Source organism: Trichosurus vulpecula, chromosome 1, assembly GCF_011100635.1.
Source record: "Trichosurus vulpecula isolate mTriVul1 chromosome 1, mTriVul1.pri, whole genome shotgun sequence".
NCBI lineage: Eukaryota > Metazoa > Chordata > Mammalia > Diprotodontia > Phalangeridae > Trichosurus > Trichosurus vulpecula.
This window is the reverse complement of record NC_050573.1, coordinates 378,200,735-378,214,809: the sequence shown is the minus strand read 5'-3', so window position 1 is coordinate 378,214,809 and position 14,075 is coordinate 378,200,735. Positions and strand designations below refer to the sequence as shown.

The following is a 14,075-nucleotide window of genomic DNA, read 5'->3' as shown; positions in this document are numbered from 1 at the left end:
ATTCTTTAAACTCTGGTCTGGTGATACTGACACCAATTTCTGGCAGATCCTAGAATATGTTATGAAAAAGATGGTCTCTTAAACACTTAGAAGGGGAAGTGGTGATTACTAAGAGTCAACATGAGTTCATCAAAACGAGAAGAGGCAGTATGGTAGGACAAATAATTAGTCCTGAAGTTGGAGATTAAGGGTTCAAATCTTGGTTCTGGTTCTTATTTCATCATGATTGTGGGTAAATTGTTGAACCTCTCGGTATCAGTTTGCCTATCTGTTAATTTCTGAAGTCCCTCCTAATTCTAAATTCTATAATATAAAATCATGTCAGACTGATCTCATTTCCCCCTGCTCCTTTTTGGGTCAGTGTTTCTAGATTGACGGAGTGACCAAAACTAAGTCTGGCTGGATTTCAGCAAAATATCTGCTAACTTACCCCCTGACATCCTCATGGATAAACCAGAGAGATATTGGTTGTTAGGTGAATTCAAACCCAGCTGAATCTCTAGACCCAAAGAATGTTGATTAATGGATCGGTGTCAGACTGAAGAGATATTTGCAGTGTAGTGTCGTGGCCTTGTTCTTTTCAACACTTTAATAAAGGTTGGATGAAGGCAGAGATGGGGAACTTATCAAATTTGCAGATGACATGAAGCTCAGAGGGACAGCTAATATGTTTGATGACAAAAATTAGGATCCAAATAGATTGTGACAGTCTGAAACAATGGGATGAATAGAATGAGATGAAATTTCAAAGGGACAAATATAAGGTCCTACACTTGGGTTTGAAAACCATCTGTACAAGCCAATAAGCATTTATTAAGTACCTGTTATGGTATACGCAAGGAACTGAACTGGTCTCTAGGAACACAGAGTCAAAACACAAAACAGAGCCAGCCCCAAGGGAACTTATATCTTATGAAGGGAAGACAACATATGGATAGGCAAGTATACAAATGATCAATTTGAAGTGAGAGGAAACATTAACAACCAGAGGAAAGGCTTCTCCAAAGATGGGTTGTGAAATTAGCTAGAGATTCTAAGAGGTGGAGGTGAGGAGGAGTCCATTCCCGGCATGGGGGACAGAGGCAGGAGATGGAATGCCGGGTCTGGGGACTGGCAGGTTGGATAATTTGGCTAGAATGTAGAGTGTGTGAAGCAGAGTTGTATGCAGGAAGCCTAGAAAGGTAGGCTGAAGGCCAACCACGAAGGGCTTTAATGCCAAGCTAAGGAGGCTGCATCTTATCCCAGAGGCAACAAGGAACCACCAAAGGCTCTTCAGCAGGAGAATGATAAGGTCAGACTTGTGCTTTAGGAAGATGGTTGTGTCAGCTCTGTGAAAAATGGATTAGAGAGGGTGAGAATGGGAAGCTGGGAATCCCATTAGGCGGTGGTTGTAATAATCCAATGAAAGGGGTGAGGGCTTGCACCAGGGGGTGGGTATGTGGGTGGGAAAAAGACAATGTCTGCGACAATTGTGGAGATAGACTGAACAACATATGGTCATGTTGTTGACGGAGAGATATAGAGAAAGAGACAGAAGAGAAACAGAGACAGAGAAGGAGAAAGAGACAGATGGAGAGAGACAGGGAGAAATAGAGACGGAGAGATGGAGAGAAACAAGAGAAATAGACACAGAGATAGAGACAGAGAAATGAAGAGAGACAAGAGAAATAGACACAGAGATAGAGAAAGAGACAGAGAGATGGAGAGAGACAAGAAAAATTGAGACAGAGATGGACAGAGAGAGGGAGACAGACAGGGAGAAACAGAGACAGAAAGATGGAGAGAAAGAGACAAGAGAAACAGAGACAGACAGATAGAGAGAGACAAAAGAGATAGTGACAGAGGTGGAGAAAGAGACCAAGAGATGGAGAGAGAGAGGGTGACAGACAGGGAGAAATAGAGACAGAGAGATGAAGAGAGAGACAAAGAGACAGAAGAAAAATAGAGACAGAGAAATGGAGAGAGAGAAATAGAGACAGAGAGAAAGAGACAGAGACAAGGTGAGGGAAATTTTGAGGACCATTCACAAGTGGCTAGACAAGTTTATAAGCAAAAAACTTTGGCATTTTAATGACATTCAAGCTCAGTATGAGCTTGTCACAGTCTGCTCAGAGATGGTTAGATTACATGGGGACTATTGTTCATTTCTGGTACCATATTTTAGGAAGGACACAGGCAAACTGGAACAAGTCAACAAGCACTTAAATACAGGTAATATTATTCCGTCTTGCAGACTTGAAAAATGAGGACCAGAGTGGTCAAGTTCACACAACTAGCCAGTGTTAGAACTGTAAGTTAAACTGGGCTCTCCATACTCTATGTCCATCACTCCCACTGTCTTCATGCTTCTGTGATCCAAGTAGATACACCCATCAGGTAGTTGGGCATTGTCAGTGGAGCTGGGAGAGAGGTGAGGACTAGAGATATAGATGAATTGAAGTCGAAGAGAATAGTCGAAGGTGTGGTAGTAGATTAGGTCCTTGAGGGAGAAGACCGACAAGGAAATGTTCCCTGGAGAAGTGTAGTATTCTTGAGAGAATAAAATACCAGACCTGGCTTTGAAGGGAGGGATGGGGCATATCTAAGACATGTCCTGTCTCTCCCACTAATTCACTGTGCAACCCAAGCCAAGTGTCCTCACTTCTCTGGACCAGAGTTTTCCCATACAAAACTGAGGCAATGGACTATGTGACCTTTAAGGTCTTTTCCAGCTGTGCCAGCTATTTGTATGATTCAGAAATGCCTCTAGGACCTTCCATAGTTCAAGGAGGGCTCTGGCACTTGGGGTCACACATTGTTTCCTCTATGGATAAAATGACATCAAGGAGAAGGCATTCACCGAGGGCCTGCCAAGTTCCAGGTGCCATGTTGGGTTCTGGGGCTACAAAAGCAGAAAAAGAACAGTTAATGTTCTCAAGCGATTACTATTCAGGGAGAACCACTTTACACAAAGTATATACAATTACATATGGCTATCAGTTACAAAGGCATTGGAGTGGGGGAGGGACCCCAGCAACTAGAGTGAAAGGGGAGAGGGGAATCAAGGAAGGCCTCCTGTAGCATGTGGTGTCTGAAGGAAGCCAGCAAGGAGGCCAGTTTGGTTTGCATGCCCAAAGGGAAGTACTATAAGATCAATCCGGAGAGAGAGTTTGGAGCCAGGGTTCTTGGAATTATGACCTGTTATTTGGGAAGCCTTGATGCCATTACTCTCTGGAGTGAGGGGACCTGGGTTCAAATCCTGACTCCGTAGTTTAATAGTTGTATGGTTATGGTCAACTTTCCATCTCTGGGCCTTGGTTGTCTCTTCTGTAAATCAAGATCTTTAGGGGCCCTGCCAGTTCTAGATATTATGAATCTGAGTGATTTCCTCCATCTCTTTCAATCACATATTCCCCTCTCCTTCCTCAGTGTATGAGGTGATCACGATGACTGGTGATGTCCGGGGTGCAGGAACCGACGCCAACGTCTTCATCACCATTTTTGGGGAGAATGGGCTGTCTCCTAAGCTCCATCTCTCTAGCAAGTAAGTATTCTGGAAAAGCATTGCGGTAGCCAGGGCTCTGGCCAAGCTGCAGTAAGTGGGGCTGTCCTGGTGATGTCTGGGAAGAAGACAATCTGGTGACTGCCAACATTTAAAGCGACTGAAGGACTTTTCTGAATGAAGATTTATGTGATGGAGCCTCTTTGCTCTTCCTGCAGCATCCTTTCCCTTGGTCATAGCTTCGCCACTTGGTTTCCCTACACTGTCAGGTGCCCAAAGTCTGGCCTTGCTCATTTGGAATGTCCAATGTCCAATCATTCCTGACAGCAGCTGGGCTGAGGCTTAGAGTCTGTTTTTTTAGGCAGTGGTTTGCTAGCTCAATCACTAACAGAAACAAGTATCAGAGTAGAGGGCATTTATCACCTATGTCAGAGGCTAGGAACTGCTTTTGTACTGGTGGCACCGCTTCAAAACAAAACTGTCCTAATTTCAAATGGTTCTTCTGTATCCATTGAAGCAGGACTCTTTCTTGTGAGCCATTAGTCTGGGTTCTCATATGTAATTGAAACAAATTATGTAAAACATTTTATTCATTAAAATAACTATCCCTTAACTCAGATCAATCTTTTCCCAAGTTTGTTTTTGGTTTGGGCAAAGGATCACTAGATGAGTTAGGAGACCTCACCTCTACCCTGGTTTGAAACGAGCTACTTTGACACTACCTACCTTGGGGAGGTCACTTTTCTTTTCCAGCTTCAGTTTCTTCTTCCCTGACTTGGGGGATGGAATCCCTGTTTATCTACTTCCCAGAGCTGGTGTGAGGGGCTGATGTTCCTTTATGTTTGTGAAAACATTTTGAATAACCAATAAGTGATGAAAAAGTTTTTATAGAAAAGAGAGGAAGAACGATCTTTTAAACCTGGATGTCAGTATAGTGAAGTCAACAGCATGGGGAAGCCCATGATGAAAGAGGTGGATCTAAATGGGGGAGATAACCTCCCCCCGCCAGACAGAGAGGGAGAGAGAGAGAGGTGGGGGGGAGAGGGAGAGAGAGCAAAGACTGTTAAAACTGGAAGAGACTTTAGAGATTAGCTAATCAAAACATTCTTGAACTTTTTTAGTCTTAAGGCCCCTTTATACTCTTAAAAATTATTAACCTCCCCCCCAAAAGCTTTTGTTTCTGTGAGTTATCTCTATCAATATTTAATGTATTAGAAATGAAAATATTTTGGTATTATTATGAAAATAATTTTGACCTCACAGCTGCCTGGAGGGTTTCATAGACACCCCAAGGGAGTCACATTTTCAAAACCACTGATCTAGTCCAACCTCTTAATTTTACATGTGAAGAAATCAAGGCACTGAGGCCCAGAAAAGGGAAATGCCTTGCTCATGTTAATAAAGAACTAATAGCAAAACTAGGACTAGGACCCAAGACCTAATCCAATGTGACTTCTATTTTGCCTCACTGCTATGAATGGTTTTCAGAGAGACTAAAAGAGTATTACCTTGGAACCACTCTAAGATTTTGGGCTAATGATCATAAGTCCTGTTTTTAGATTACATTGTATATTCAATAAATGCAGGGTAGCTGGGAAGGGTGAACACAAGGGCTGAGATTTCCTCTGAGCAAGTGCCATCATTCCTGTAGAAAATGCCCGTCATTTTCTATAGGACCCTCTCTGTGAGCCATGTTGGGGCCTTGTTTCCTTCAAAAGTGGGTTGTGGCATGAGACTTGGGAATATAAATGTAACTTCCTGTTTTGTTAATTCCTGCAGAATAGGGTATCATCTTCATATAAACCTTACACTTCAAAGAGTGACTTGATCATGGAAGGCTGTCATCCAAATGAAATGGGCATGGTAACAAGACTACATGAAATATCCATCTTCTTTGCCATATGGAATAGCTGTAGTACTCTGCTGTGGGGAGAGTCTGAAACCGTGAAGAAGTGGGCAAAGATCATGTCTAGCACCCCAATTCTTTTCTAAGCATCCAAGACTCTTCAGCTCTTTACCCCTCCTCCCATGAAACTTTCAGAAAAGGCTCTGATACTGCCCCCCCATTCATATCAATGTAAAACCCTCTAACCTGTACCCCATAGGGATCTCAAATTTAAGCCTTATCTCTCTTTGGAGTATAAAAGGCTTTGTTCTCTGGCAAAGGAGTCTGAGCCTTTAGAGAATGGTAGGGAGGGCAATTTTTTGTTGAGGGTGCCTTCATGACTTCCTGGAAATAATTCTTGGGCAGTCATTGAGTTCACCTACTTCGAAGGCCATCACTGCCACCAGGAACTAAACAGCCATCTGAATGGACAGAGTAGGATAGGATAGATTCTTACAGTTTGTTTTTCAATAGTGCAAGCACCAGCAAAGCAGGGTGAGCTAGGAGGGATCAAGTCCTATGAGTCTGGATGGTCTGGCAAGAATCCCAGGTCAGGTGAGCAGTGGATCAAGTCTAGGCAGGCAGACAAAGATAGAGGAATTGGTTGGATACTGTAGGTTAGGAAGGTAACAGGTCAAATCCAAGTAGATAGGTGTGAAAAGATTAGGTAAATACTTCAAGCTAGATAGATAATAGAAGTCAAATCTAGAGTTAGCTAGATTGGAAAGGATGACAGATCTGAAAGTTCTAGGTAGGTGAGGTCCAAATTCCAGGACTGCAGGAGCCACAAAGATGCTTGCTGATCCTAAAGAACAGACCATTCTCTTTCTTCTATCACACTCCTTGCTGGGTGCAGAGGGGCTTACAGGTGTGTGTCTGCAGCCTGTGGGAGAGTCAGGACCCCCATTTGTAGCTCACTCTGGATTAAGGCAGGTATGGAGGTGCTTGGTCTCTTGAGAGGAGTTTATAAATTAAGTTTTTGAAATAATTTACTTAGATAATTTCCTTCTCTCCTGAAGGTTAATAGCTCCAAGCACTTACCGGTTGACCACTCCCATGCTAGGAGCTGTGGGGGTTACCAAAAAGTAGAAGATACAATTTCTACCCTAGGGGAGCTTGCACTTTGGGGAGAGAAGACGTTTGCACATGTAACAATTGGAGAATTCCAAAACAACAAATTGACCAATGCATGATAGAGTAGTATAGAACAATGGTTTCCAATTGCTAGCATGTGGCACATTCAGATTGCTGAACATTTACTACTAAAAGTCTAAGCTCCTTAAAACCTATAAATTTAAAACAAATTGGATTTATTTTCCTCATGTCCTGTTCCCCCCACCCATAATTCCTAGTCTCTTCCCTACCTGCTGAGAATCTGAAGCAGTGAACAGCTCAGTCTGAAGGAAAGAGTTAAGTTATTTTATCAGAATACAATAAAATTTGGGTTGGGAAACACTGCCATGAGCTATATAAACACTGAGGGAATACAATAATGAAATCAGTGCGGAGTGGGATTAGTCATAGAAGACTTCCTGGAAGAGGAGTTTTTTAACTGGACTTTGTAGAATGGACAGATTTTGGATGAGCAGAGAGAAGGCATATGGGGGGTGAGGAGTGGGGAGGACATTCCGAAAAGGGGTAGAGGGTGAGGCATGAACGTTAATTGAAGGCACAGTGACAAAAATAAGCAGCCTTTGGGGTAGAGTGAAATCCTATGACTTAGCTGCCCTTTGACGAAGGCAGGGGTTTCAGAGGTAATAAATCACCAGCATAATCAGACAGTCTGTACTCAGCACCTAACAGATATGTGATGATATGCTTGGTGTTGTCCCAATCAATCAGTCCACAGCCAGAGGCAGTAATTCTCTTAGGAGCTGACACAGGAACAGAAGGAAATCACCTTCCTGTAGCTTCCTGGTAGATTCCTTCCCCATTTCACCAGGGCCCCTGATGCTATGTCACCTCTTTTACAATATGGCAAAAGGATGGAATCTCATGTATCTTTCTAAATCACATTTCCATTGTCAAGACTTCGCTGATGGAGAATGCATGGCATTTGGGGCAGGGGCTGAATCTGGGCTGGCTCTCTAGATCGGGATGACCAGAAGCTACAATGCCATGTTTTGCCTGCAGCTGTTATCAGCAGGGTTTCTGTTGGGTGCTGGTGTGTTGGAAGGGAGATGCATGCTCCTTTCTCTCATGCTGCTATTAGATCCAGAAGGACCCAGGTAAGAAAGTAGCACCCCTTCTCTCCCCACTCACCACAAAAGGATGAAATAGTACGTATTTTTAGTGATTTTTATTCCCTGAAAAGTAATTGTCTTAAACCTACCTGAACTTTCATGCTTTCTTCTCTGTCTAGATTCTAGACCTAGGGTAATATAGATGTAAGGGATGGAGGAGCCTGTGTGACCAGTTCTCAATGACCAATCAAGAACATTGTTGGGGGCTGAAAAGTTGCAGGAAAGGAGACAGACCCTTGTTTTGCTTTTACCTACTTCTCCCCTATAGTATATCCTCCCTCAAATACTCCATGTTGGATTTAGCAGGATTGCCACGGATTCCTGTCTTTCCTTCTGCCTGGCTTCTTATATTAAGTTAGGCCATCAGCTCTAGGTTGGTCTTATACGGCTTCTGGTTCACCCCTTAGGGTCCTCCTTGGACCATGTAATCTTTCTGGAGGATTCTTTCCTTTGGGTTCTGTTAATTGCACCTAATTGGGCTGTTGTCCCTTTCCTCTCCACTGAGGGTCTCTCTCCCCCTTCCCCCCAACCCCCCAAGATGGTAGGGATTTGTAATGATCAGGAACAGGAGTTTTAGGAATGTTGATCCTGCCAACCTGGGTCTCTGGCTGAATGAACTGGAAAAGTGTCCTCCTTTGGGATTATCCAGAATTTATTCACCAACTCATCTTCCTCCATTCCCTGAAAATGGAGGGAGATACTTGTTTCTGATCATCTTTTCCTTCATCCTTTCAGAGGGAAAAGTCAAAGGATGCTGCCTGACCTGAGGCTTATCTTTCATCTCTCAAGGAGTCATAGACACTTCACTTTCTATAGAATACTGTTCTTTTAACATCCTGCTAATACTATGAAGACATCTTTGAATATCAAGGATAATGACCTGTGTGTGTAGCTCCCTTGGTTTCTCTCTTTATATAGAAATGTTTGTCTGTCTTTACATACACATAGGCCATGACTGCTAAGAGTGTCTCTTTTTGTCTCTCCCTCTGTTTCTATCTCTGTCTCTCCAAACAGCAGACCATATTGTATAGTTAAATATGTGCTGTTCCCAGGCCTTTGTATATCATAGACAAGTTTAAAAATCACCTTCCACTGCATTTGAAAATTATACTCACGGTGTGAGCTATCAGAGATTTTGCGTCTTGCCTCTAAGAAATACTACTTGACTTATCACAAAGCAAATGCTTATAAAATTTCTGGCATGAACAGCACACTCATTTATAAAAATAGACAATAGGCACAAACAATTGGAGGGTATCAAGATACACCTGAAATTTGATTTGTGACACAGGCTACCACTTTGAAACAATATGGCAGCCAATACAAATATCTGGATAGGTACATCTTCTGTAACTTTTTTAAAGCTGCTATTTGTATTCAATTTTATTCAAATAAAATTTAATGATACCTTTGTTTTTATATCACCTACATTTCCCTTTTTTATTCCATCCCTCTTTTGTACCTCTATAAAGTACAGCAAAAACTAACCAGTGTATTGGAAAAAACCTGACAATTTTATGCAGTGCGCTATACCTATAGTCCCCCACCTCTGCAAAAAAGTAGGAGAGGGTACGTCTTCACATCTCTTCTTTCTGGCATAGTGGGTCACTGTAATTTTGCAGCATTCAGTTTTGGTTGTCTTCTTGTTCCTCCCATTTACATGGTAGTAGACATCATTGTGTATTTATGTGACTTTTCAATATATTTCATTGAAATTTGGTCTATGGGTTGAGGTTACTATCTGAACTCATGGAGATTTCCAGTTCACAAGCCTGCTAATTGTAATGTGAGCGTATTCTCCATTTAGAACACCTAGAGATAACCTATATCAGCTCAGCTCTAGTGAAGAGCAGGTCCCCACTGCTGTGAGGAGAGATAGAGGCGGTCTTGACCAGAACCAGAGATAAGCCAGCCGGAGTTCCTGGAACAGGAACATGGTGTAAGAAGATTCCATAACAAGGCTGCTGCTGTGTTGGGAAGCTCCTCCCATGCTGCTTTTAAACTAATTGAATTTAGGTCTGTTCAAGAACAATGAAAGGGGATTTCATCAACCCCAGTCCTGTTATGACTGGAGGCCATGATGTTGCCAGCTGCTGAATGTCTGGTGTGTTCTCTACTCTATCCACACTGTTTGTGAGATTCAAAGTATGCTTACCTCACCTTGCTCACCTTGCTCTTCTTCTATGCTGGTTCACTCTGATTTCCTCTCCTGTTGGAGTGGTACCCAAGGTTTGCATCTACTTGGGGCCACCATTACATCCCCTTTTGAGGATGTCATATTATGTCCTGAGAAGGGGTGGGGAGCAGTGAAACCTACCGGACTCAAGAACCCCAAAGGCATTGAATACTCCTTCTCTACATTCCCCATTCCCCAGAGGCTAAAGAACTGATCTGAGGTATTTAATTATGGCTTCACCACTAACTAGCAGTGTGACTGTGAGTGAGTCACTTAATATTTCTGGCTTCAGTTTCATTATTTTTTAAATGGAAGTGATATTACCTCCCTTCCTTCCCTCAGAGGCCTGACAAGGATTAAATGGGGTAGGACTTTTGAAAGTTTAAGGACTGTCTAAAGGCAAGGGATTATTTTTACCTCCCCTGACATCCATTGGTGATGGTCATAACACTCCATTTTCCCTCCAAGCCAAATCAAATAAGATCTTTGAGCCCCAGGAGAGAAGTGGTGGAGCAGGAAGGAGTTTTCAACCTTTGGCATTCTTTCTGGGTCCTGGGCCTGGAATGATGGTCTTTACTAACTTCTGTCCCCGTACATCACAGGAGTGAATCTGCCTTTGAAAAAGCCAATGTGGATGTGTTCCGGGTAAGAACCAATAACGTTGGTGCCATCTACAAAATCAGGTGAGGATCCTCTCCTGGTCTCTACTGACTCCCTGTTGTCTCCAGAATCAAAATCAGGATTCCTTCGTTTGGCTTTTAAAATCCTTCACCACCTGGTCTGAGCTACGTTTCCACTGTATGGGACTCTCTCTCCTTCCTGCATGCTAGAGTCCGGCTAAATCAGCTTTCATTTTGTTCCTTACACATCATGGTCTAGCTTCTGTCTTTGTGCCCTTGCCCCGGCCATTCCCAGCGCCTGGAAGGTGCTCTCTTCTCTTCTCTTCTCCTTAAGGAATTCTTCTTTTCCTTCAAGACTCATTTCAAGCTTTAGCTTCTGTTCAAAGCTTTTGCCCAGTTACTAGTGCCCACCTCTCCTAAAACTACATTGTATCTTTAAAAAAATGTATCTTTATATACTTGTAAATTACATGTTGTCACCCCTGTGGAATGTCCCTTGAAGTCAGGGACTTTTTTTAAACTTTTCTTTTTTCCTATACCATTTAGCCTTAGCAAGCCCTTAAACATCTGTTGATTGCTTGATTGACAAGTTGACTTACTAAGTATAGGGGAAAATCGACCTCAGAGCTTCTGTCAAAACTGAGAACTTGAAATCCCAAGTAGAACTCTGGGTTCTCCCATGGCGATCTTTAGCAGAACTTTCCATAAACTTTCTGGGGTGTGGGTAAACTGAATAAGGAGAGGAGAGGGAAGTTCTGTCCACCCTGATGGCCAGAGAAGAACCCATAAAGGCTCCCTATTGCCTGACAGGTTAAGGTCAAATGCCTTTGTTAGATACTGTTCCCAGACAGGCACACAGACTAGAGCTGTGGAAGAAAGCTGAATGTCTTGGTCCACATGGTGATCACAGAATCCTAAGGATTTAGAGGTGGAAGGGATCCCAGGGATTGTTTACACCGGTGGGGAATCTGAAGCCTTGAGGCCACGTATAGCCTTCTAGGTCCTTGGGTGAGGCCTTTTGATTGAGTCCATGTTTTACAGAACAAATCCTTTTATTAAGAGTATTTGTTCTATGAAGTTTGGATTCAGTCAAAGAGTATCACTTGAGGATTTGGAAGGCCACATGTGGCCTCAAGGCCATAGGTTCCCCACCCCTGGTCTAGAACAATTCCCTATTTTTATAGATAAGGAAACTGAGGGCTGGAGAGTAAAGGACCCCAGGAACAAAGATGGAATAGTCCCTGTCCTCAAGGAGCTTACTAACCACTGGGGGAATGTGGTGGGTGTGCAGATCAGTAAATCTACTTCCGGGGATTCATAGTGAGGACTAAACCCATGACCTGGTTGAAACATAAAAACTTAGCCAATAAAAGAAACGACTGGGTCTGCTTTCCCCATTTGGCACTGACCCCAATTTGGTTATTTGCTTCTACTCTAGAATCGAGCATGACAACACTGGGCTGAGTGCCAGCTGGTTTTTGGACAGGGTCATCCTGACTGACATGAAGAGGCCCCACCTCAAGTACTATTTCAACTGCACTAGTTGGCTGAGCAAAGTGGAGGGAGACCGCCAGTTGTGCCGGGACCTGTTGGCCAGCTTCACCCCTATGGATGTCCCCAGGTGTAAGTATTGCACTGGGGGTGGTCGTGGGTAATGCCACTCTGGTCAGCCTTGTTCACCGGTCTCGATCAAGACATCTTTGTTCTAACTAATCTCCTCCTTCCCAACATTCTTCTTTACTTATAGGGATGCTACTTATTCTTCAAGGCCAAAACCGTCTCGTTCACCTAGCCCTCACTAACTTTTTTTTCCGTTTAAAAGGTAGTGTGGTCTAGTAGGTGGGATAGCTAGGTGACACAGCAATGGTGGAGTCAGGAAGACTCATTTTCCTGAGTTCACATCTGACCTTAGACACCTATTAGCTGTGTGACCTCGGACAAGTCACTTTACCTTGTTTGCCTCAGTTTTCTCATCTGTAAAATGAGCTGGAGAAGGACATGACAAACCACTCCAGTATCTTTGCCAAGAAAACCCCAAACGGGGTCACGAAGAATCAGGCACAACTGAAAAAGGACCGAACAGCAATTGGCCTAGTAGGTAGAAAGCAGCTGACTTGAAATTAGGCAGACTTGAGCTTGGACCTGGGCTTCAGAGGCCCTGATTTAGAGTTTGTATGGGCATCTCAAAGGTATGGATTGTCCTTCCCCCACCCGCCCACCCCCCACTTCACACCGTGAGCAGTCAAAATGTAAGGTGGTTTATCATCATGCATAAGTACAATGAACCATCATGTGCTCTATGATAGTTCTGCCATATTTGCTTAAATCTCTGAGCTTCAGGTTTCTCATCTGCAAAATGGGGACAAGATTTTAATTATGCACCTCATGGTGTTGTCACGAGGAAAACACATTGACGTTTTAAAAAGTTCTATGCGTGTGAGTTATTTCTTTTTTTTTTTTTAGATAAACTGATTTATTTATTTTCAGTCTTCAACATGCACTTCCGTAAGTTTTAAATTTTCTCTGCCTCCCTCCCCTCCCCCGTCCCTAAGACAGCATGCAATCCAATATAGGCTCTACATGTACATTCTTATTGAACATATTTTCACATTAGTCATGTTGTATAGAAGAATTAGAACAAATGGGAAGAACCATGAGAGAGAAAAAAACTACACTAAACTAAAAAAGAGAACAAATAGTCTGCTTCGCTCTCATTCAGATTCCACAGTTCTTTCTCTGGATATGGATGGCATTTTCCGTCATGAGACTTTTGGAATCGTTTTAGGTCCTTGCATTGCTGAAAAGAGCTAAGTCTGTCAAAGTCAGTCATCAAACAATGTGGCTGTTACTCTGTACACTGTTTTCCTGGTTCTGCTCACTTCACTCAGCATCAGTTCATATAAGTCTTTCCAGGTTTTTCTGAAGTCTATCTACTCATCATTTCTTATAACACAATAGTATTCCATTACATTCATATACCAGAACTTGTTCAGCCATTCCCCAATTGATGGGCATCCCCTCAATTTCCAGTTCTTGGCCACCACTAAAAGAGCTGCTATAAACATTTCTGTACATGTGGGTCCTTTTCCCATTTTTATGATTTCTTTGGGATATAGTCCTAGAAGTGGTATTGCTTAGTCAAAGAGCATGCACATTTTTATAGCCCTTTGGGTATAGTTCTAAATTGTTCTCCAGAATGGTTGGATCAGTTCACAACTCCATCAACAATGAATTAGTATTCCAATTTTCCCATATTTTCTCCAGCATTTATAATTTTCCTTTTTTGTCAAGTTAGCCAATCTGATAGGTGCTATGTGGTACCTAGGAGATGTTTTGATTTGCATTTCTCTAATCAATAGTGATTTAGAGCATTTTTTCATATGACTATAGATAGCCTTAATTTCTTCCTCTAAACACTGCCTGTTCATATCCTTTGCCCATTTATCAATTGGGGGATGACTTGTATTCTTATAAATTTAACTCAGTATGTGAGTTATTTCTACAGTTGTATCTGAATCATGAATCAATTCAGAGAAATGCACAGTGTATATAAAATCAAATTTACAAGATAGAAAAAGTCAAGCAAGGATTTCTTCCCCTTATGGAAGAGTTGTTGGAGTCAGAGGCCTGGCATTGGAATCCCAGCTCTGCCACTTCCTATTTCTGTGAC

At 42.6% G+C, this 14,075-nt stretch overlaps 1 protein-coding gene across 1 annotated transcript in view; it reads left to right on the top strand.

Annotated features, from left to right (window-relative positions):
• The window catches only part of LOXHD1 (lipoxygenase homology domains 1), a 235,433-nt gene that overhangs the window by 17,929 nt on the left and 203,429 nt on the right, over positions 1–14,075 (top strand). Inside the window, exons 2-4 of the mRNA XM_036746173.1 lie at positions 3,409–3,523; positions 10,388–10,468; positions 11,844–12,028. Coding sequence (XP_036602068.1) covers positions 3,409–3,523; positions 10,388–10,468; positions 11,844–12,028 — 381 coding nt within the window. The remainder of the gene's footprint in view (positions 1–3,408; positions 3,524–10,387; positions 10,469–11,843; positions 12,029–14,075) is intronic.